The sequence below is a fragment of the Anabrus simplex genome, chromosome 2 (genome assembly GCF_040414725.1).
Source record: "Anabrus simplex isolate iqAnaSimp1 chromosome 2, ASM4041472v1, whole genome shotgun sequence".
NCBI lineage: Eukaryota > Metazoa > Arthropoda > Insecta > Orthoptera > Tettigoniidae > Anabrus > Anabrus simplex.
The window spans coordinates 1,202,283,633-1,202,308,219 of record NC_090266.1 but is presented as its reverse complement, the minus strand read 5'-3'; the positions used below and the strand labels follow the sequence as shown (position 1 = coordinate 1,202,308,219).

Below are 24,587 nucleotides of genomic sequence, written 5' to 3'. Positions count from 1 at the left end.
ATTAAACACTTGAAAATAGTTTAAAAATCATGTACGTCTCTAACATCTAAAAACATTTTCATAATTTAAAGTGAAGTATCTGTCAAAGAATTGTATCCCTTAGCTATGTTGATGGCTTTTACATCCCTTAACAAGTAACAGTACAGTGTGTAAGGAGGGACAATGGCACGTCGCTGCTATTATGGAGAATGACACAAAGTGAAAGTTACCCTGAGGCTGGGATGACTGCAGGCTGGGTGTGCTGGGTGCCAGCTGATGGGCCCAGCCTGGCACACGGGGGCGAAGCGCTGGCAGCCAGGAGAGAGTTGGCTGGAAAATTTATAATGTCCAATGGCGGACCATTTATATTGGTGATACAAGAACATCCTAACAGACAGAAGGCATTCGATGACTACAGAAAATTTGGAAAAATCTTTAGTTATTAATTGAACCTCCAAATGAGAATTAGAGGTTGAATAATTTTTAACTTTTCTTGGTTTTGTTTCCTTTTCTGTGTACAAGAATACATGAAATAAAGCTTAGATATTAACTTACATATTCTTTTATTTATTACATATTTTACTACATATTTTGTCAATTTTTTCTACAAATTTCTCATTTTTATATTACATGTAATCCGGGCTCCACTGATAAAGACATGAGGGAGTTTATAAAAAGTTATGATTGGTGGAAGATGGTAAATAAAAATGTATACAGTCTTGAACTCGAAACTTCGTATACTGTAGAGGAGACAAAGCAGGACTTCATTAAGGTAAGTTCCAAACTAAATTCCTAGGTGTAACCTGCCTCAAACTCTCCAACTCCTCCCTCATACTGCTTAATGCCTGCTCATACCCACAGTCCCTACAACTGCAGCATTCCATAGCCATTCCTTATTCTTCCTTATGGAAAAACAAAACATCAGCAAAAATAAAACAATGTATTATGTGAATTTAAAAAAGTGAATTTAAAAAAAAAGTGTTTTAATTTAGTAAAGAATGGAGAATCTTAGGTGTGTGTCGTTATTAAGGTTATTCTGGTTGGCTTTATTGTGCTGTGTATTTCTATTGCCTCTTACGTGTAATGATTATTTTCTGTTATTTTCAATGTGTAATATTTTATGATCAGTGCCAATGTCCGAGAAGCAGTAGGCCTTACTATATGTGTGTTCAGAGAAGGGTGAGTGTCTACTGTGTCTAATAGCATTTTTGTAATCTTGGTATTTGGTGTGTGGAAATTACGCTTTGTTTGGCCATTACATATAGCATTAAAATTTGGTTCTTGGCATTTGAGTTTATTTAACCAGGTTTAGAAGAATATACTTTTATATTTAGACTGCATTTGCTAATTTGTTTTTTAATGTGTTTATTTGTTCTGAATGCTGCTTTAAAACCGTGCTTTTTTTAAATACTTTAGCTACCTTATATGTGTTTTCATTAATTCACCAACGCGCATTAAACATCCCTTGATTATTTCCAGAAAATATTTAATTTATGGTGATTATGATGATGATGATGGTGAAGATGATGATGATGATCATAATAATAATAATAATAATAATAATAATAATAATAATAATAATAATAACATACATACATACATACATACATACATACATTATCATTATAGACTGTTATGCCTTTCAGCGTTCAGTCTGCAAGCCTCTGAGAATTTACTAAACGTCGCCACAATCGTCGATTTGCAACTAGTGTTGTGGCCTCATTTAGTACAATACCTCTTATCTTTAAATCGTTAGAAACCGAGTCTAACCATCGTCGTCTTGGTCTCCCTCTACTTCTCTTACCCTCCATTACAGAGTCCATTATTCTCCTAGGTAACCTATCCTCCTCCATTCGCCTCACATGACCCCACCACCGAAGCCGGTTTATGCGTACAGCTTCATCCATCAAGTTCATTCCTAAATTAGCCTTTATCTCCTCATTCCGAGTACCCTCCTGCCATTGTTCCCACCTGTTTGTACCAGCAATCATTCTCGCTACTTTCATGTCTGTTACTTCTAACTTATGAATAAGATATCCTGAGTCCACCCAGCTTTCGCTCCCGTAAAGCAAAGTTGGTCTGAAAACAGACCGATGTAAAGATAGTTTCATCTGGGAGCTGACTTTCTTCTTACAGAATACTGCTGATCGCAACTGCGAGCTCACTGCATTAGCTTTACTACACCTTGATTCAATCTCACTTACTATATTACCATCCTGGGAAAACACACAACCTAAATACTTGAAATTATCAACCTGTTCTAGCTTTGTATCACCAATCTGACATTCGATTCTGTTGAATTTCTTACCTACGGACATCAATTTAGCCTTCTAGAGGCTAATTTTCATACCATACTCATTGCACCTATTTTCAAGTTCCAAGATATTAGAATGCAGGCTTTCGGCACAGTCTGCCATTAAGACCAAGTCGTCAGCATAGGCCAAACTGCTTACTACGTTTCCACCTAACTGAATCCCTCCCTGCCATTTTATACCTTTCAGCAGATGATCCATGTAAACTACGAACAGCAAAGGTGAAAGATTACAGCCTTGTCTAACCCCTGTAAGTACCCTGAACCAAGAACTCATTCTACCATCAATTCTCGCTGACGCCCAATTGACAACATAAATGCCTGTGATTGATTTTAATAATCTACCTTTAATTCCATAGTCCCCCAGTATGGCGAACATCTTTTCCCTCGGTACCCTGTCATATGCTTTCTCTAGATCTACGAAACATAAACACTACTGCCTATTCCTCTCGTAACATTTTGTCAATTACCTTGCGCATACTGAAAATCTGATCCTGACAGCCTCTCTGTGGTCTGAAACCACACTGGTTTTCATCCAACTTCCTCTCAACGACTGATCGCACCCTCCCTTCCAGGATGCCAGTGAATACTTTGCCTGGTATACTAATCAATGAGATACCTCGATAGTTGTTGCAATCCTTCCTGTTCCCTTGCTTATAGATAGGTACAATTACTGCTTTTGTCCAATCTGAAGGTACCTTACCAACACTCCACGCTAATTTTACTACTCTATGAAGCCATTTCATCCCTGCCTTCCCACTGTACTTCACCATTTCAGGTCTAATTTCATCTATTCCTGCTGCCTTATGGCAATGGAGTTTATTTACTATCCTTTCCACTTCCTCAAGCATAATTTCACCAACATCCTTTCCCTCTTCCCCATGAGCTTGGCTGTTTGCAACACCACCATGATGATTTCCTTTTACATTGAGAAGATGTTCAAAATATTCCCGCCACCTCTCCAGTGATTCCCTGGGATCTATTATGAGTTCACCTGAATTACTCAAAACACTGTTCATTTCCTTTTCCCTCCCTTCCTAAGATTCTTTATTACTGTCCAGAAAGGTTTCCCTGCTGCTTGACCTAGCCTTTCCAGGTTATTACCAAAATATTCCCATGACTTCTTTTTGGATTCAACAATATTTGTTTCGCTCTGTTTCTTTCGTCTATGTACCAATCCCTGTCTACCTCGGCCCTTGTTTGGAGCCATTTCTGATAAGCCTTCTTTTTACGTTTACAGGCTGCTCTCACTTCATCATTCCACCAAGATGTTTGCCTTTTCCCATCTTTACACACAGTTGTTGCTAGGCATTCCCTTGCTGTTTCTATTACAGCATCCCTGTATGCCACCCATTCACTTTCTATATCCTGAACCTGCTTACTGTCTACTGTTCGAAACTTCTCACTAATCATATCCATGTACTTCTGTCTAATTTCCTCGTTCTGGAGACTTTCTACCCTTATTCGTTTGCAAACAGATTTCACTTTCTCTACCCTAGGCCTAGAGATACTTAGTTCATTACAGATCAGATAGTGGTCTGTATCATCGAAAAATCCGCAAAAAACTCGTACATTCCTAACAGATTTCCTGAATTCAAAGTCTGTTAAGATATAGTCTATTATGGGTGTGGTACCCCTAGCCTCCCATGTGTAGTGGTGAATAGCCTTATGCTTGAAGAATGTATTCGTAACAGCTAAACCCATACTAGCACAGAAGTCCAGCAAACGCTTCCCATTCCCATTAGCTTCCATATCTTCCCCACATTTACCAATCACCCTTTCGTATCCTTCAGTTCTATTCCCAACTCTTGCATTGAAATCGCCCATTAGCACTATTCTATCCTTGCTGTTGACCCTGACCACGATGTCACTCAATGCTTGATAAAACTTGTCAACTTCATCCTCATCTGCACCCTCACATGGTGAATACACGGACACAATTCTTGTCCTAATTCCTCCCACTGACAAATCTACCCACATCAATCGCTCATTTACATGCCTAACAGAAACTATGTTGCGTGCAATGGTATTCCTGATAAAGAGCCCAACCCCAGACCCTGCCCTTCCCTTTCTAACACCCGTCAAGTACACTTTATAATCTCCTATCTCCTCCTCATTATCTCCCCTTACCCGAATAACACTTACTCCTAGCACATCCAGATGCATCCTCTTTGCTGACTCAGCCAGTTCTACCTTCTTTCTTCCATAAGCCCCATTAACCCATTAGTGCATATGATCCGAAAAATCGGATCTTGGTATTTCAGGCTTTAAATTTTGTAATTGTGTGATTTTCTTTTCTTGCCACTTTCATATCTGCTCAGTAATTCCTTCTGAACAAGTCAGTACCATTAGTTAGTGCGTGCAGTTGGCCAGACTGATACAGTATTCATTAGAAGACAAGATGGCGTCTCAGAAGAGCACTGTTCACAGCATGTGGTAAGTATTTTGCAAAAATATCACTTATTTATAATATATCTGATCTTTTATTTGTTGTAGGAGTATTGTTGAGAATCCATGCTTTTGTTTGATATGTATTTTAGACAAGTACGTTCATATGTTTTGGAAATAACGTGATTTATTTTCGTGGATACGAAAAATCGGATCACATGCAAAGCAGTCTTACATTGTTCTCCTTATACAATACCAACTAAATGTTGTAATCGTTGTAGGATGTTTCTGATCTCAACATAATGAGTACAATATTTGTTTCTCATTTTGTTTCAGCCTCCCTGTGGCCAAGATAATTGAAATGCTTGAGGAAGAGGACGAGGAAGATAGTGATGACACTGAGAATGTAATATACGCTGCAGTTCCAGCAGCGGGTAGGGAGACAGACACTGACAATGATAAAACTGATGACAAACATGAGGGTAACCTTAACCACCTTGGTTGGAGGATGATGATTAGCTCGTGTGAAATACAGACTAATGACACCGACTTTGAAGAAACCGAAAATTCTCTCGGATTTACACCAGAACCTATCGCATCTGGTTCAAAAGTTGTTCAGGTATCTGAAACAGATGAAAATGGTAGACTCCCGCGAAAGAAGAAACGTGTTCCTGTGAGGGAAAAACAAAATTTTACGTGGAGGAAATCAGATCCTTATCCTGTCTTGAAAACTCAGTGCGAACCAATACCTGTGTCTGAGACTGCAGAAACATGCCAAACACCATTGAAGTTTTTTCAGTTGTTTTTTTCAAAGAACTTGGTACAGAAAATTGTAGAAAAAAGCAATAAATAGGCAGCTCAGAAAATTTTTATTCTCGGCCTAACAGAGTCGGAATTTTGGGTGCTGGTAGGAGGTCTGCTTTTATTAGGTATGCTAAATATCCCAACAGAAGGATGTACTGGTCAGCAGATGAAGATGTTCCCAAGCTTTTAGCCAACAGCATCCGCTGTAATAGATTTGAAAGTATTTTGCACTACCTGCATTTCAATGATAATGACAACATTGACCCGAACGATCGTCTGTACAAGCTGAGACCTATCATCGATATACTGAACGAAAATTTCAGGGGCCATGGTGGACTTGAAGAGCACTTGTCTATAGACGAAAGTATGATTCCATACTATGGGAAACATTATGCTAAGCAATATATAAGAGGTAAACCAATACGATTTGGATTCAAGAACTGGGCACTTTGTTCTTCATCTGGTAATATGGTGTCCTTCAACATTTATACAGGGAAGGAAGAGAATGATGAGAAGCAGTTTGGCTTACGTGGTGATACAGTTATCTCACTAATAAAATCTGCAGATGTACCCCCACACAAAGGGTTCAAGCTATACTTTGATAACTATTTCACATCAATAAAATTGCTCAAACACCTGTCTGATGAAGGTTACTGTGCAACGGTAACTATTTGAGAAGGCCGTACTGAGAAATGCCCTCTCATCAGCACAGGAGAAATGAAGAAACTGCCGTGTGGATCCAGCGATTTCCGCTCTTCGGGTGAAATACTTGCTGTCAGGTGGAAGGATAACAAGCAACAAACCACGGTGAAAATAGAGAGGGAACCTGCTCTAGATGGTCCAAGGAAAAGAAAGGAAAGGTGACAATCAAGCAGCCTACACTTTTTGGCTCCTATAATAAAGGAATGAGGGGTGTAGATCTAATGGATCAGTTAGTGGCGACATACAGAACCAGAATACGTCAAAAAATGGTACTGGCCAATCTTTGTTTACTTACTGGACGTTTGTATTGTCAATGCATGGCTGATAATGCGTAAAGTCTTGCCGGATGATGATAAATCGCAAAGTCTCCTGAAGTATCGAAGGGATGTATGCGTTAGTTTGCTGAAGACGCATGGAACTGTTTCTAGAAGGGGAAAACAACCGTGTGATCCCAACATAGATAGTCGCTTCGACGGAAGAAACCACAGGATTATTTCCGTGAGCATGGAAAACAAATGTCGCCAGTGTTCAGGTAAAGCAAAATTCATGTGCGACAAATGTGATGTAGGCCTGCACCCGAAATGTTTCAAGGCCTACCATTCTTACTAGGAAAACAGTGGTGGTATTATGCCTTAGGCAGTTTCTTTGAAGAACTCTACAGAAGTGTGATAGAAGTACAGAATTTTGAGCAAAAACGTTGTTTGTATCAACATTTGAGCATGTTTCTTGAATGTGAGTGTATCTGTAACTGATATTCTGACAAAATCAACAATAAAGAAACAATCGTTGTGTTGTACTGGTCTTCTATTATTGAGTCTTCTCTACCTCTCCCTCTTCCTCAGTGTATTTTATCCTTGCATGTGATCCGATTTTTCGGATCGCACCTCCCTACCAAAGTATGCAATATCCCGTGTTCTATGCATAATATATATTGAATGTACTTACATATGGTTAGGAAAACACAAAAAATTTAACTAAAATGTGACCAGGAAACTTCATGCACTAATGGGTTAATATTGATAGCTCCCCATCGAATTCCATTTCGTTCGCCAAGTTGTTACCAAAGAGTCCCTCGCCTGTCAAATGGGAGTGGGACTCCATTACTCCCATAGGTCCGAGGCTTGCTTAAAGTGTTCTGAGCTCGGTAAATTCATGAAGCAGGATGCTGCCCTACTTGCACATAGTCCAAGTGAGGATCTCTCCTCTAACGGGTTATGGACCACCAGTGGATTGTATAGTCCTAGCCGCCTGAGCACAATGAGGGCCAGGACTCAGAATATGTCCGAGATGTCCACTCCCATTCTATAGCAACTGGTATCCCGACTCTCAGGACCACTTACTAGGCCACTCAGCCGTTGCCCATGGTTCACGAACTAGGACGTGACTACAGTAACCCACAAACATGTACCATTAATAATGATAATAATAATAATAATAATAATAATAATAATAATAGATTACATGTACTGTCCTGGAAAAAAAATGTCACTGGAACATGATGTAACAGAAAGTTACTGGAAAACAAGCCAGCTGGCGTAATGCCTATGATGGCCATTGCACAACATTGCACCCCTAGTTTGACTAGTGAAGAGAGAGGAAGTACAAGAGGAGCACTTCATTATGGTAAGTTCTAATATTTCAACAATTATTAGAAGGACTTCTACAGAATTTTAACATAAATATTTTTACTCTTCTTAATAATAAACAACAACCCATAATAAGACATCCTAGAAAGCCAAGAATAATGGCCGAGAGGATTTTTTGTGCTGACTACACAACACCTTGTAATCTGCAGGCCTACGGGCTGAGCAGTGACCACTTGGTGGGTCATGGCCCTTCGATGCTGTTGTGTCATGGGGAAACTCATAATAAGAGGTATTCATTTTAAAAATAAAAATAAATGTTTCTAGTGTTTAATGGCGCACTAACACTTGAAGTTTTTGGGCAATGCAAGGATGGAAAAGGGCTACAATTGGAAAGGTAGTGATAGTGGTCTTAATTAAAGTGCAGCCCCAGCATTTGCCTGGTATGAAAATGAGAAACCACAGAAAACCACCTTCAGGGCTGCCGACTAGGGTTGGGCAGACCGGAACATTCACTTGTTCCGCAACATTAGGAACTTGAGGCGGAGTGTTTTGGTACAGAGTGCCGAGACACGGGACACAGGACACAGGACACAGGACTGTAACTGCGTCCTAGAGAGAACTTCGAGAGGCAACAGGACATGCTCCGCTTCAGCTGGAATGTGCCTGAACCGAACGTGCTGTGCCAAGGCCGCACTAGATAGATTAGTTGGCCTTGGCTGTCTGCCTGTCGATACCGGCTGTGTGCCTCCCTGTGTTGGAGTGTCAACATTTTTTCATCCAGTTATATCTTTAATTCCAAAGCGATGACCCGTGTTTTTCTTGGGCATAAAGGTTTCCTTAAAGTCCAAATTAATTTTTAACATCAATCCCCGAGAAAGTGTTGAGGGAAATTTTCGAGATATTGAAGAAAGTAAATGGAAGTTGAGAGGGAAGGAATTCGAAGTGCGCACATTGGGACGCAGGCGAAGCAGCTAAAGCGGTGCAGCGCAGAGCAGATTTTTGTAATCCACACAAATCATTGCACCATCGCAAGTTGGCAGACAGGGCAGGACAGAACAGAGCAGGCCGGTTCTGCACCTACTTCCGCCTACCACGCGCAGTCTTCGAAATACAGTTTCCTGCGCACGTGTCACGCAGTTAGTTAAGAAATGGAGGAGAAAATTACCACAGCCATTCAGTCTCACCATGTTTTGTAGGTACTATATGAATCATGTGGACTGCAATGCAGTATGTACGTATATATGTATGTATGTATGTATGTATGTATGTATGTATGTATGTATGTATGTTCGTGAGAAAATGGCTGAACAGAATTTAATGAAAATCGGTATGTAAATTCGGGGAATAAGGAACTACAGTCTGGGCTATAAATAATTTTATTCACGCTGCGTAACAAGGTAGTTTAGAGAAAGGCCTAAAATGTAATTCACCGAGCAAGTGGCCGTGCGGTTAGGGTCGGGCCTCTGTGAGCTTGCATTCGGGAGATAGTGGGTTCGAACCCCACTGTCGGCAGCCCTGAAGATGGTTTTCCGTGGTTTCCTATTTTCACACTAGGCAAATGCTGGGGCTGTATCTTAATTAAGGCCACGCCCGCTACCTTCCCAATCTTCCACCCTTCTTCCGTCGCCGAAAACCTTCGATATGTTAGTGCGACGTTAAACAAACAGCAAACAAAAGAATGTAATCCTCATATATCTATGAAACAATCCGTGACCCAAGTTCTCGCAACATATAGAATTTAAGACAAAGATCTAATGCTGATTATGGAGAGCATCATCGCCGACTCCGTCGCCGTCATCCATCATCACATTTATGTGAAGAGATAAATACGGAAAATCATTTATCATGTCTTGTCAAATATAAATGCAAACGCGTTCACAACAGATTGTCAATGTTGATTGATTTTAGTATCTTGTGTCTTGTGACAACTAGATGAAAATCTAGCAGTACATTTGTAAATACATATTTTTCCCTCTCCCCACTGTGATCTTATTAATGAATTTACCATGCAAGTTGGTCATGCGGTTAGGATCGCCTTGCTATGAGCTTGCATTCAGGAGATAGGGGGGTTCGAACCCCACTGTCGGCAACCGTGAAGATAGTTTTCCGTGGTTTCCCATTTTGACACCAGGCTAATGCTGGGGGGGGGGGGCTGTACCTTAATTAAGGCCTCGGTCGCTTCCTTCCCATTCCTATTCCATCGTTGCCATAAGACCTATCTGTGTTGGTGCGACGTAAAAAATATAAAAAATAATCATGAATTAAATTCTTTGCTTAGTCCATATGAACGCCGAACATCGGTAACATAGAAATATTGTTCAGTCTTGTAAACTGGCGAAGGTGGTTGTTTTTATTGCGATTGTCTTAAGCTGAATAACCGCCTTGCCATGAGCACAAGGGAAATTGTGAAGATGACTAGCAAAATGAGAAAAATCGCGAATGCTTGAAGAAAAAGAAAAAAAGAGCCTCTTTATACTGGATGCCCCAGTATCACAGAGTCTAAAGAAAACATGTTATTTCTGAAAACCGACGAGACCCTGCGTGGCAATGTGCGCTCACATCCACTTCGCAATTTCGTAAGCTTTGCGCTGTTCTGCTCTGCTCTTCCCTGCTCTGCGGCCAACTGCTTCTCAATGTGCGCCCGGCCTAACAGCACGAAAGTACAACAATGTATTCATCCAGTTATATTTTTAATTCCAAAGCGACGACCCATATTTTTCTTGGGCTTAAAAGTTTCCTTAAAGTCCAAATTAATGTTTAACGTCAATCCCCGAGAAAGTGTTGAGGGATATTTTCGAGATATTAATTACTCACTAATTACTCACAATACAGGCCAATACATTCAACTGGTAAAAATATTCTTGAATTGGTTACTTTTAAACACCTGCACTGCCATTGTAACCGTGCTATGTGTATTTTATATTGACTGGAAATATCTTAACCTAAAAGCAGCCTTTAACGTGATTATTGGGCGCGAATTTCAGTGTTCCGACTGTTCGTTCACGTTCCCTACAGCTTTATGCTGGACATGGCCATAACTACACACAGGCACACACCACACAGCACGTTCCGTACAGGCACACTCCCAGTTCCCACTGGCGCCGAGCATGTAATGTTGCCTCTCGAAGTTCTCTCTACACTGCACAGTTACAGTCCCGCGTCCCGTGCGCCCGCTGCACAGTTCAGCTAGTAGGCGAAGGGCAGTGCATAGTGGCGCTTCTGATGGGACAGCGAGTCAGTGTCTCCGGCTCGCTTGAGAATGTTTCGGAACAATTGACACTCGGTGTTCTGGAACAGCGGAACATAACTGTGCACCGGCACCTTGTGCCGAAACAGGGACATAATGCCCAACCCTACTGCCGACGGTGGGATTCAAGCTCACCATCTCCCGAATACAAGCTCACAGCTATGAGACCCTACCCGTGCAGCCAACCTGCTCAGTAATAATAATTTAAAATGTGATCTGATAGAACCCGATGATGTTCTTTCAAGAACGAAACATGTCATTCTGTTTTTGATTCACAGTATCTTTTTCAGGTAAAACCTGTTATTAAATGTTTTTGTTTTCAGGCATTTTCCAAATTCCTTTTTTTTTTGCTATTTGCTTTACGTCGCACCGACACAGATATGTCTTATGGCGAGGATGGGATAGGAAAGGCCTAGGAATTGGAAGGAAGCGGCCGTGGCTTTAATTAAGGTACAGCCCCGGCATTTACCTGGTGTGAAAATGGGAACTACGGAAAACCATCTTCAGGGCTGCCGACAGTAAGGCTCGAACTCACTATCTCCCGATTACTGGATACTGGCCGCACTTAAGCGACTACACAAATTTATTTTATCCTCAATATGATTCAACAGACTGAAGAACTTGACAGTTATAGATTATAAGTCAAAGCTGAAAAGAAATGGCTTCCACTATTTAAAAATCATGCTGAGCGGTACTGTACTCCATGGATTTGTCAACTTCAAGTCCTCCGATTTGGACTGCCATAATTCAACACTGCAAATCACACATTCCCAGTTGTCCGTTGGACAGTGGCATCTTTCTTTACACTACTTCAAGTGGAGTGCAAGAGTGCACAGGAGAAACAATTGGTTAACGGACAGCTGTTCAACCATGTTGCACAGAAAAAATGACAATATGTAAGCTTCGTGTCAAGATGAAATGTTCATTCCACAAACATGCTGTTTATTGTGTGCATTTATAATACACGTGCCACTCCTGACACCTGTCAGGTTGTTGGCTGGACAATGAATACCACTGCAAAACTGACAGGTGATGTCTGGTCATGTCCAAAATAGCACAATGTTTATGGTCCTCCTCTGTCATCAAAAGGCAACCTACCAACATGGTTTGGTTGTAGTTGTACCTTCACATTTCCACTTCACAATAAACTTGAGATGGGTTGATAGATCTATTACTGATGTGGTAATAGATAAACTGCATTAAAAGTCAAATTCACTGAGTTCTGATAGAGAACTTTACAAAGATGTGGAGATTGTCCTTTTGTGTTTACTTGTTTGTCCTTGTTATCTCTTTCTGTTGCTCCCTCTTCCTATTCTGATCTGTCATCATACTTATCGTATTGTGTGTTTTTATTCATGTTCTCATCTTTCTGTAAATGACCTGTTTTATAACTCATTTGTTCCTTTCTGTTACTTATTCATCAAATATACAGAGTGACTCACCAGTCCCTTAAAATTCATGAAGATATGCAACCCTCTTATCCTTAAAGTCGACACTGCTCTGCTTGGTACCTTTATGTCAGCAGTGAAAAGCAAATCAATCATGCACAGGATAAATGACAATATGGAAATTTCTTGTCAAATGAAAGGTCCATTCCACAAACATGCTGTTTATTGCGTGCATTTATAATACATGCACCACTAATACGAACTAGTGCAAAGTGATCTGTTTTGGCTGTAGAAAAAACAGTATTCAACATATAATTTCCTAGACCCTCAATATAACAATAATACTGATATAAAAATACGATCAGCTTGGGCTGGAAAATATCACTATACAGAGTTTTGATTGTATAAAAAAACAGGAATTTGGATATGAACACACATTAGAATAAACACAATGATAGGTCAGTGTACAAAGAATGAGCAACAGAAAGCAGCACAATACCCTGGTTCTTATAAAAGATCTTTCGAGATAGCCCCTTGAATGAATGTTTTTGTTTGCCTTCCTGATTAAACTGGGAAGCAGAAATGAGTCCATGGGGTGAGGCTGAGAAGATATAGATGTAGATGACTTGGGGTTGATGAGGAGAGAGCCCAGCCATGTGAAGATGTGTTTTTCTTTCAATCTTACACTTCCCACATCAAGACTGCCGGGCTGAGTGGCTCAGACAGTTAAGGCACTGGCCTTCTGACCCCAACTTGGCAGGTTCGATACTGGCTCAGTCCGGTGGTATTTGAAGGTGCTCAAATATGTCAGCCTCATGTCGGTAGATTTACTGGCACGTAAAAGAACTCCTGTGGGACTAAATTCCGGCACCTCGGCGTCTCCGAAAACCGTAAAAGAGTAGTTAGTGGGACGTAAAGCAAATAACATTATTATTACATCAAGACTGGTCATCTGTCTGTCAAGATAGCCCCTTAATATGTTGATATTTGTCCACGTAAAGCTGAGATCAGGGGCAAATGAGAAGAAACAGATGCAGTAGAATTGGGATTGATAAGGAGATAACACATATGTGAAGAAAGCAAGCAGTCCATGAAGATGCAGATATTGTCCTTGTCTTCTCTTTCAGTTTCATCCTCTCCCCACATTGACCTGTCATTATGTTTGATGATGATGATGATGCTTGTTGAACCCTTTCCACCCTGAGCCACACGATCGTGCGGGTTGGGTTTTTATTTTATTAAAAGAAAACTAGCCCGTTTCCCTGCGTCACACCACGCTGCAATGATCGTGCAGGTTCCGCGCTTCGTATGCAGTTGTTTTTATTTCGATAGTTGGGCATAAGGAGGCAGCATACGTGTTTAAATTTTTGTAAACAAAACATACCATGTGGCCTCAAGTTAAATTGTCCCTTTTTATTATATTTTACATATTGATTTCGTTGTGAATCTTTTTGAAACATCCTAGAATCATCATATGATATGCTACTTTTTGAACCTAGTGGTTATAATAAACTATCAATCTGTAACTAGCACGATGGTGCAGGTTAGGGTTTAACTTGAGGTAACGGTGTGTTTCTAACCTCAAAAGTGATCATTAGTATTCTGGGAAGATTTCTCTAATTAAGCATTAGTATACTTATGTGAATATAAAATACATGTATTTACATGAATTTTAGGGATATCAGATGAAGAAACAGCAAGGTTAACCTATGCATCTGATTATGAGGACTTACTCAGTGAAGATGGTGATGATGATGAGTGGATACCTGAACCGATATCTTCACAAGTAGGCAATGATTCTGATGATTCTCATCACGGTGGTGATATTGATGAAGAGGAAGAACACAAGGAGATAATGATTCTACTGATAATCATTCTCTAATCATTTACCTACTCGTCAATCACCGAGTCCCCAACCGGCATCGAACCGAAGACTACTTTTCAAAGAATATTCTGTTTATATAAGTCCTATATTGATGTTTTATAACCTATTTTACTTCATATATTTGATTCACTGTAAATAAAATCATCCACTTACAGAATTTCATATTCTCAACATGTGTCATTCAGCAAAGAAATGTGCACAAATAAACCCTAACTAGCGTGATTGTGCAGGTGGTTTTCCATGAGAACGGCGAAGAAAATTTTTTAAAACTATTTTTCCTGAAATCTAGGCTCAAAATTACGTACAATGAAGTAAGAAAAAAATTCAAATTTCAAAGAAAATATCTCAGGGTGCAAAGGGTTAAAGGGGCTAACATCTAGGTCATCGGCCCCTAACGGTATGAGGTGGATGACATGACATGATATGATAATTACAATTTTAAATTGTATCCACTAGAACTTAAGAACAAATGATGATGAAAAATTACTGTGAGTTTAAAATAAACAGTGGATCTAATTCACAACGCCTTATTTTCTGATAAAATGATAGAAAATATAGATAATGGTAGAGTAAGACAATGCCATAAAATGCAATAATATATATCATGCAATTTAATATTTTTAAAAAAACATTAAAATATACACAGAGTCAATAGAATAAAACGTAGTAAACAATAATATAAAGGTTAATAGGAAATACTGTTTATATACATGAAACAACACACTATCCTTCATAAAACGGATAACGAGGTCTGCTGACTGCTCGTCATCTCATAGGGATGATGGAGATGGTACTTGGGAGTTTTAGACTACGGTACAGATCGGCCAGATCCACACGCTCCGTAAGGAGTAAGTTATTATGTTTGTCCCAGTATGTGTTCCTATGTTCCTATACGTTATTTTGATCTTTTCCATCATCTGAAGATTACTCTGTTATTTTAAACTTGTAGCATTATTTATACCTGCACAAAAGTACACTGGTTCAGGAGAGGAATGCACGAATTGAAATCTGCATCCAACAGGAAAACTACTTTTTTCCTGTCTTGAAATAACAGTTTCCCTCCTGTCTCATTGAGGTCCAGCCAATCAATTCGAGTATGATGCTGATGCATAGCTATTGTTGTACAGTTCACAAGATCCACTGCAAAAAGAACATAGATGTCATTAGTATACTGAAGTAATGTCAAAAATTATATTCATATCTTTCATTCTTTTTTACAATGAAAGGAAAAGGGAAATAGTGAAATCAAATTTCAGTCACATAAGAGAGAAGTGAGGAAGGATAACAGTTTAAGTAACAAAGGGCATTTATTAGTTGTGCATACAAAACTATAAGAGTGAAGGAAAAACACGCACCATAATGGAATAAGAAGGAAGTGATGAAATAAAAGTAGCAAGTACAGCAAGACTGTAATAGAGATAAAAAGGAATAAATCAAAATAATATATCACAAAATGAAGGGAAGATGCAAGAAATTGGTAGCGGAAGAAAAAAAAAAAAGAGATTGAATCACAAGGGAGATGGAAGAGGGTGCATATGATCAAGTAAGAAACAATAGGAAAGAAAGAGTATGCACAAAGGTGCTGAATTTATAACAGAACCAGAGGATGTCTGCCCTCCTCATTAGGTTGGGAAGAAAAAGGTTAGAGATAAACAGCACTCAGTAAAATAAGAATAGGGAAAGCATCAAGGATTTACAAAATTGGATGAAGGTAACAGAAAAGTAGTAATAATACTAGTTTCAAAAGTGGCTTTCATGCCCGCAGATCTTAGAATCTCTGAATAGGAACCGGCTTTTGGGTGGTTATGCCGTCTTCATTTGCAGAGTTTTGGACAGGCGGCCAATCCAACTGATGAGCCCAAATGGCATGTCTGGGCCAAACTTTGCAAACACACATGGCCTAACCACCCAAAAGCTGGTTCCTATTCCCAAGATTTTAATAATATAAGGGGGACAAAATTAAGTTTGCAGGTGACATCTTGAATTTAATGAATCACAATATAACATACAAGTACCAAGCTACATACAAAAAATTACAGTACCAACACAACAACATAAATGTCCTTCTTGAACATACCGCTCACCTATTTAATATAATTAATTACAGTAAATTACAGTCAATGTTTAAACACCAACGCTGAGGCATGTTAATGCACCAAAACGTTCTCAACTGGATACCACCTTAGTCCATCTGAACTGAGACTGTAACAAAAAAACAGATAAATGAAGATAAACACAAATTGAATCAAATGTCATCACTCATTGGCAAGAAGCATAATTTATTGACAGGACGCTTGAAGTAGCCCTTAGCAGTCTTCACAGTAACCACTCAAACAAGCCCATCTCGTCCTGGGTGAACCTCGATGACCAAGCCTTTCTTGCACACAAGTGGAGGAGCATTATCTTCCTTGATGATGACTACATATCCCACTATGAGGTTTGGTTGCATTTGTAACCATTTATTTATCTGCTGCAGTTGACAGAGATAGTCTAATGACCAAGACTTCAAGAAGTGCTGTACCATCTGTTGAACATACTGCCAGCGAGACAGGCAGTTAGGTTTGGAATTAAGCTGTGATCTGGGACAGACAGCATGGATGATCCAACAAGAAAATGACCAGATGTCAGGATGACTATATTATCAGGATCGGTGGAAAGTGGTCTGGAATTCAGAATAGCTTCGGTTTGAAACAATACAGTGTAGAATTCTTCAAACAAATAGAGAATGTTTAAGATAAACTTAAATATTATGAACAATTTTTAATTTATTATATTAGTACATCTTTCGTCCCTTAAGGGACATCAGCTATAATAAATTAATATTAATATATCAGAACAAAAAATAGATATTATTAAAAATTATAAAAAATTGTATTCTTGTATTGAATAAGCAGACCACGAGTTTACAATATTTGAGTTTATCTTAAATATTCTCTATTTGATATATAGTCAATGCAGGATGATTATTATTAGAAATGAAGCTGTTAAAGATTATTATATGTAATGAATTCTTCAAATGTCAAATTGGCACTGCTAATTGTGCGTTGCAAGTGAAACTTGACCAACTTAACACCTGCCTCCCATATAAGGGGAATTCATAGGAATAAAGTAAGAAAATTGTAGTGAAGATAAGATATAATATATTATATAGTATCTTGCCAGTTATATTCGTGTCTTTCTTCGTGTACGGCAATCCTTTCGATACTTAAGCATTTAACCAAACGCAGTGTAGTGTAGTGTATATACATTGTAGTATAGATACAGTACATTTAGATAGTAACGTATCCTGCCTGCTACATTCGTGTGTTATTTTTCGTGTGTATCTATTAGACCATAATACTAATAATAATTTGTCTAAGCATTTAGCTTCGTTGGTAATCTTTGAGTACAGTAGTTCTTGCAAATTTCATTTCTGTTGTGCTTAGTTTAGTGACATACGGGACGGTACCGGTATCGTAATTAGGATACGTCTGAAAGTAGTTTAAAATTACTGTAGTGTACTGTACAGTATTATACGAGTAATATCCTATTAGAATTTAGTGTGATTATTTTATTATTGTAAAATATTTGTGTAGTACTGGTGTAGTAGAGGTATCCGTAGAAACTCTTACTAAAATACTGTTGTTGTAATTAGAATAGGCTTAATTGCAGTTTGGAATTGTGTAGTTCTTGTGTAGGCTATTACTTTCGATATTCAGTAATTAACAGCAGTTTTTATCCTGTCAGGGGTTGTAGGATAAAAAAAAATAGAGCATGACTAAGTAGTATTGTAGTGTAGTCGTATATTAAAGACCTTATTGTTGTGTACTATCCCAGACACTACATCCCTCCGTTCATTTATTTTTTTGCAAATAAGTTATTTTATTTTTAATTTCATTCCCCCCCCGTAAAGAATGGCTAAGGAGCGCGAGTGTACTTACTGTGGGTGTGGCGAGGCATTGAGGGGTATGAGGGAGGAGTTGGAAAGTTTGAGGGAGATAATTAAGATTCCCACAGAAGACAGGAAGGAAGATAGGACTCCCTCAAAAAATGTACAGGTTACAGTAGGTGTACAAGAGGGAGGGGAAGGAAAGGGAGGCGTTGTAGAAGACAGGTGGTCTAATGTTCTAAGGGGAAGGAGATTGCAGGCTAAGGGCTCTATTCAGGATCAGAATTCAGGACAGGTGTCTGTGCGAAATCGGTACGAGTCACTGCAGGTAGAACAACAGAGGGAAGATGAGGGACAGGGAACTGTTGCTGAGATGTGTGGAAGTAGGAGGAAGGGAAAAGGTAGGAAAGGAAAATGTAGAGTAGAGGATAGGAAAAGACAGGTGGAACAGGGTCATGGGAAGGAGAAAAGGGAGGAGGAAGTAGCTTCTGCAGCTATCAGGAAAGATAGGGCTGACCAGGAGGGGAGGGGATCAAATGAGGTGGGTAAGGTTGAGGCTCTGGTCATGGGGGATTCCATCGTTAGACACGTGGGGAAAGTGTGTGGAGAAAAAGGGTACCAGGGTAGAGTGTTATCCAGGAATTAGGTTGAGGCAGATGTTGAGGAAAGTAGAAGAGAGGGAGGAGGGGAAGGAGAAGGTGGTAGTGTTTCACATTGGTACCAACAATGTAAGGCAAGCTGATATAAGTACCAACATAGTTGGAGATGTGTGGGATCTGGTAAATGCAGCACGGGTGAAATTTAAGAAAGCGGAGATTGTTATTAGTGGAATACTGTGTAGAAGGGATACTGACTGGAGGGTGATTGGGGATTTAAATGAGACTATGGAGTGGGTATGTGGGAAACTGGGAGTGAAATTTCTAGATCCTAATGGGTGGGTAGGAGATAGGGATCTGCGCTCAGATGGCCTTCATTTGAACCGCAGTGGTACGTATAAGTTAGGAAATTTGTTTGGAAGGGTAATAGGGAGGTACATTCAGGGAAACGGGATGGCCTAGGGAGCGGTGATAAGGGAACAGGGAACTGGAAATCAAGTAGGGATGACATAAAACTGTTAGTGTTGAACTGTAGAAGTATTGTGAGGAAAGGAATAGAATTAAGTAATTTAATAGATATATAATTACCAGATATTGTAATAGGAGTTGAATCATGGCTGAGAAATGATATAATGGATGCAGAAATTTTCTCACGGCACTGGAGTGTGTATCGTAGAGATAGGATAGGAAGGGTGGGAGGGGGAGTGTTCATTCTCGTGAAAGAAGAATTTGTAAGCTACGAAAAAGTTAAAGATGAGACACATGAAATTCTAGGTGTAAGGCTCATTTCTAAAGATAATAAGCAACTTGATATATTTGGAGTGTACAGATCGGGAAAGGGTAGCACTGATGCGGATTCGGAATTATTTGATAGGATAGTCAGCTATGTGGGAAATGACATGGAAAGAAATGTGATTGTAGCGGGAGATTTGAATTTGCCAGATGTCAATTGGGAAGGAAATGCGAACGACAGGAAGCGTGACCAACAAATGGCAAATAAGTTAATATGGGAAGGACAGCTGATTCAGAAAGTGATGGAACCAACCAGAGGGAAAAATATCCTGGATGTCGTGCTGATAAAACCAAATGAGCTCTATAGGGAAACTGAAGTAATAGATGGTATTAGTGATCATGAAGCTGTTTTTGTCGTACTCAAAAATAAATGTGATGGAAAGGAAGGTCTTAAAAGTAGGACTGTTAGGCAGTACCATATGGCTGATAAAGCAGGCATGAGGCACTTTCTAAAAAGTAACTATGATCGGTGGAAAACGGTAAATAAAAATGTTAACAGACTCTGGGATGGGTTTAAAGAAATTGTTGAGGAATGCGAAAACAGGTTTGTACCATTAAGGGTGGTAAGGAATGGTAAAGACCCACCTTATTATAATAGAGAAATAAAGAGACTAAGAAGGAGGTGCAGACTGGAAAGAAATAGAGTTAGAAATGGCTGTGGAAGTAAGGAGAAATTGAAGGAACTTACTAGAAAATTGAATCTAGCAAAGAAGACAGCTAAGGATAACATGATGGCAAGCATAATTGGCAATCATACGAATTTTAGTGAAAAATGGAAGGGTATGTATAGGTATTTTAAGGCAGAAACAGGTTCCAAGAAAGACATTCCAGGAATAATTAATGAACAAGGGGAGTGTGTATGTGAGGATCTTCAAAAGGCAGAAGTATTCAGTCAGCAGTATGTAAAGATTGTTGGTTACAAGGATAATGTCGAGATAGAGGAGGAGACTAAGGCCAAAGAAGTAATAAAATTTACATATGATAACAATGACATTTACAATAAGATACAAAAGTTGAAAACTAGAAAAGCAGCTGGAATTGATCAGATTTCTGGGGATATACTAAAGACAATGGGTTGGGACATAGTACCATATCTAAAGTACTTATTTGATTATTGTTTGGTCGGAGGAGCTATACCAGATGAATGGAGAGTTGCTATAGTAGCCCCTGTGTATAAAGGAAAGGGTGATAGACATAAAGCTGAAAATTACAGGCCAGTAAGTTTGACATGCATTGTATGTAAGCTTATGATTATATTAGACATGTTTGTGAAATTAATAACTGGTTCGATAGAAGGCAATTCGGTTTTAGGAAAGGTTATTCCACTGAAGCTCAACTTGTAGGATTCCAGCAAGATATAGCAGATATCTTGGATTCTGGAGGTCAAATGGACTGTATCGCGATTGACCTGTCTAAAGCATTTGATAGGGTGGATCATGGGAGACTACTGGAAAAATTGAGTGCAACTGGACTAGACAAAAGAGTGACTGAATAGGTTGCTATATTTCTAGAAAATAGATCTCAGAGAATTAGAGTAGGTGAAGCTTTATCTGACCCTGTAATAATTAAGAGGGGAATTCCTCAAGGCAGTATTATCGGACCTTTATGTTTTCTTATATATATATAAATGATATGAGTAAAGGAGTGGAATCGGAGGTAAGGCTTTTTGCGGATGATGTTATTCTCTATAGAGTGATAAATAAAGTCCAAGATTGTGAGCAACTGCAACGTGACCTCGAAAATGTTGTGAGATGGACAGCAGGCAATGGTATGTTGATAAACAGGGTTAAATGTCAGGTTGTGAGTTTCACAAATAGGAAAAGTCCTCTCAGTTTTAATTACTGCATTGATGGGGTGAAAGTTCCTTTTGGGGATCATTGTAAGTATCTAGGTGTTAATATAAGGAAAGATCTTCATTGGGGTAATCACATAAATGGGATTGTAAATAAAGGGTACAGATCTCTGCACATGGTTATGAGGGTGTTTAGGGGTTGTAGTAAGGATGTAAAGGAGAGTGCATATAAGTCTCTGGTAAGACCCCAACTAGAGTATGGTTCCTGTGCATGGGACCCTCACCAGGATTACCTGATTCAAGAACTGGAAAAAATCCAAAGAAAAGCAGCTCGATTTGTTCTGGGTGATTTCCGACAAAAGAGTAGTGTTACAAAAATGTTGCAATGTTTGGGTTGGGAAGAAATGAGAGAAAGAAGAAGAGCTGCTCGACTATGTGGTATGTTATTACACGTAATAAATATCATTTTTTGTCCGTATTGATGATATTTGATTGAAATAATAACATTAAGTTATTATTTCAATTAAGTGGTATGTTCCGAGCTGTCAGCGGAGAGATGGCGTGGAATGACATTAGTAGACGAATAAGTTTGAATGGCGTTTATAAAAGTAGGAAAGATCACAATATGAAGATAAAGTTGGAATTCAAGAGGACAAACTGGGGCAAATATTCATTTATAGGAAGGGGAGTTAGGGATTGGAATAACTTACCAAGGGAGATGTTCAATCAATTTCCAATTTCTTTGAAATCATTTAGGAAAAGGCTAGGAAAGCAACAGATAGGGAATCTGCCACCTGGGCGACTGCCCTAAATGCAGATCAGTATTGATTGATTGATATTGATTGATTGAAATGGATATGTTGTTCCGCAGCATAACTGGCAATTTCAGTTTTGAAGTCTGATGAACCTAATGACTCCGTTAGTTCATTTCGTGTTCCAACAAAGTTGATCCCATTATCACTATAAACGTTAAAGCATAGCCCTCTTCTTGCAACAAAGCGTCTCAAGGCTCCAATAAATGTTTCAGTTGACAGATCGGTTACTAACTCAAGGTGTAAGGTCTTCACACCCAAGCACACGAATAGAGCTACTGAACACATGGTTTTCAGATTACTTCTTCTTCCTCCTTGTTTAATATAAAATGGACCACAATAACAAACACCAGTATTACTAAAGGGCGGTGAAGGTTTGAATCTTGCTTCAGGTAACTGACCCATGAGCTGCTCTGCTGTTGTAGCCTTTTGTCTGAAGCAAATTGTGCAGTGATGTAGAATTTTCCTTAGTAGATTTCTGGCATTGGGAATCCAATATGTCTGTCTGAGAATAGAAAGTAACAATTGTCCTCTTGCATGCTGATGTTTCCTTGTGAGTGTACTTAACAATCAGCTTTGTGCTCTTGGTAGATAGTTCTTTGTTTTCCATCAAATTTTCTAGGTCTTGTTTGAAGGAATCCATTTGAGCATGTTTTACACATACCAAACTAGCACTATGCAGTTCCTCTGGACTCAACAGTCCATGTAATCTATTCTCCTTTACTGGACAATTATGAGTAAATCTTAAGCAATACGCAATAATCCTATATAACTTAGGCCATAACGAAAACTTGGTGAATACTTTGAGAGGACCCACTGCACTCAGGAGACTGATTGTTGCTTCCTTCTTGTCTGTTGTTCTTTCTTCAGCAGTTTCTGTTGGCTTTTACATCTTTGGTCAGTGCGACGCCTGTTTCCTTAACCAGTCTGGGCCGTTCCAATGTAAGCTAAGATCCTTAAGTTTCTTAGGTTCAAACTCCATGTGATATTAAATCTGTAGGATTCTCCTTGCTGCTGACGTGACTCCAGTCAATCACATTTGTCATTTCCAGAATTTGATTTACCCTGTTTGCAACAAATGTCTTCAATCATGGCAGTGAAGAAACATGCCAAGATAGTGTTATGCTTGAGTCACAAAATTTAACGTCGTTAAATTGCTTCTTTAATGCCCGTTGTGTCTTCTGATACAATTCTGCAATTAAGAGAGCCCCACAAATTTCTAGTCTTGGTAGCGATAGCTTCTTTAAAGGAGCTACTCTTGATCATAAGCTAAGTAGTTTGACATTTACGTTTCCTCCAGAGTCCACGGTTCGAAGATATAAGCAAGCATCATATGCCAATTCAATGGCATCTGAAAATCCGTGCAATTAAAATCTGTCACTGCCTTCCGTACTAGTGATACAACGGTCGACCCTGATGTCATTTATAGTTGCTAACTGTTCATGAATGTTTGACGAAGATGTCCTTAAAACTTGTGGTAGAGGTACATCCCAGTCTATTCCAGCTGACCAAATTTGTTGCATAAAAATTTTACAGGTAACAATTATGGGGCCTAAAAGTTTTATAAAAGCAATTGTCCTCAAAACACTTCTTTTGGTTACAATATTGTCTGGTTTAGGCTGAATATCAAACAATAATTGGACAATCACTGGGTTCTATAAAAATCCTAATGTTTCGTAGTTTCCTTGTCGCTGAAATTCAGTGGGACAGTTGTGTCGACGTCCTCTGGAGGGATATTTTGTAATAATGTAGGGTGATTGGATGCCCACTCCCTTAGATGAAATCCACCACTCCTTATCATTGCTATTAAATCCTTCTGTAATCTTAAAGCTTCATTTAAGTCATTCATTCCAGAAATTAAGTCATCAACATAAAAATCATTGTCGGCTGTCCTGGCTGCTTCAGGGTAGTTCAGTGATTCGTCTGCAGTCAATCTTCTTAGGCATCTTATGGACAGGAATGGCACCGATGCTGTTCCATATGCAACAGTGTTCAATTCGTACTCTTGGACTGGTTGGTTTGGATCATTTCTCCACACTATTTGTTGGAGGTGTCAGTCTTCAGGATGTACCCAAATTCGCCTATACATTTTCTCAATGCCAGCCATAAATGCAATTCTATGCAGTTGGAATCTTTGAATTATTGAGTACACATCATCCTGTACACCTGCACCAACTGTTAACAAATCATTCAATGAAGGTCCATCGTCACTCCGTTCTGGTGCATTAAAAACAACCCTTAGCTTAGTTGTTGAACTGGTCTCCTTTATAACACCATGGTGTGGCATGTAAAATGGTGGGGATATGTCATCAGGAAATACTTCACCCTTCTTGCCGACAAGTGACATATGACCCAACTCTTCATATTGTTGTAAGAATGGATACCTTTCCTTCATTTCTGGCCAGTAGTTTAATTTCCGTTCCAATCTCAAAAACTT

The 24,587-nt window shown here is 39.2% G+C and overlaps 1 protein-coding gene across 1 annotated transcript in view; it reads right to left on the bottom strand.

Moving 5' to 3' along the window:
- Positions 1–24,587, bottom strand: part of Oseg2 (intraflagellar transport protein Oseg2) — an 892,258-nt gene that overhangs the window by 633,533 nt on the left and 234,138 nt on the right. The window contains exon 10 of the mRNA XM_067142201.2: positions 15,252–15,430. Coding sequence (XP_066998302.2) covers positions 15,252–15,430 — 179 coding nt within the window. The remainder of the gene's footprint in view (positions 1–15,251; positions 15,431–24,587) is intronic.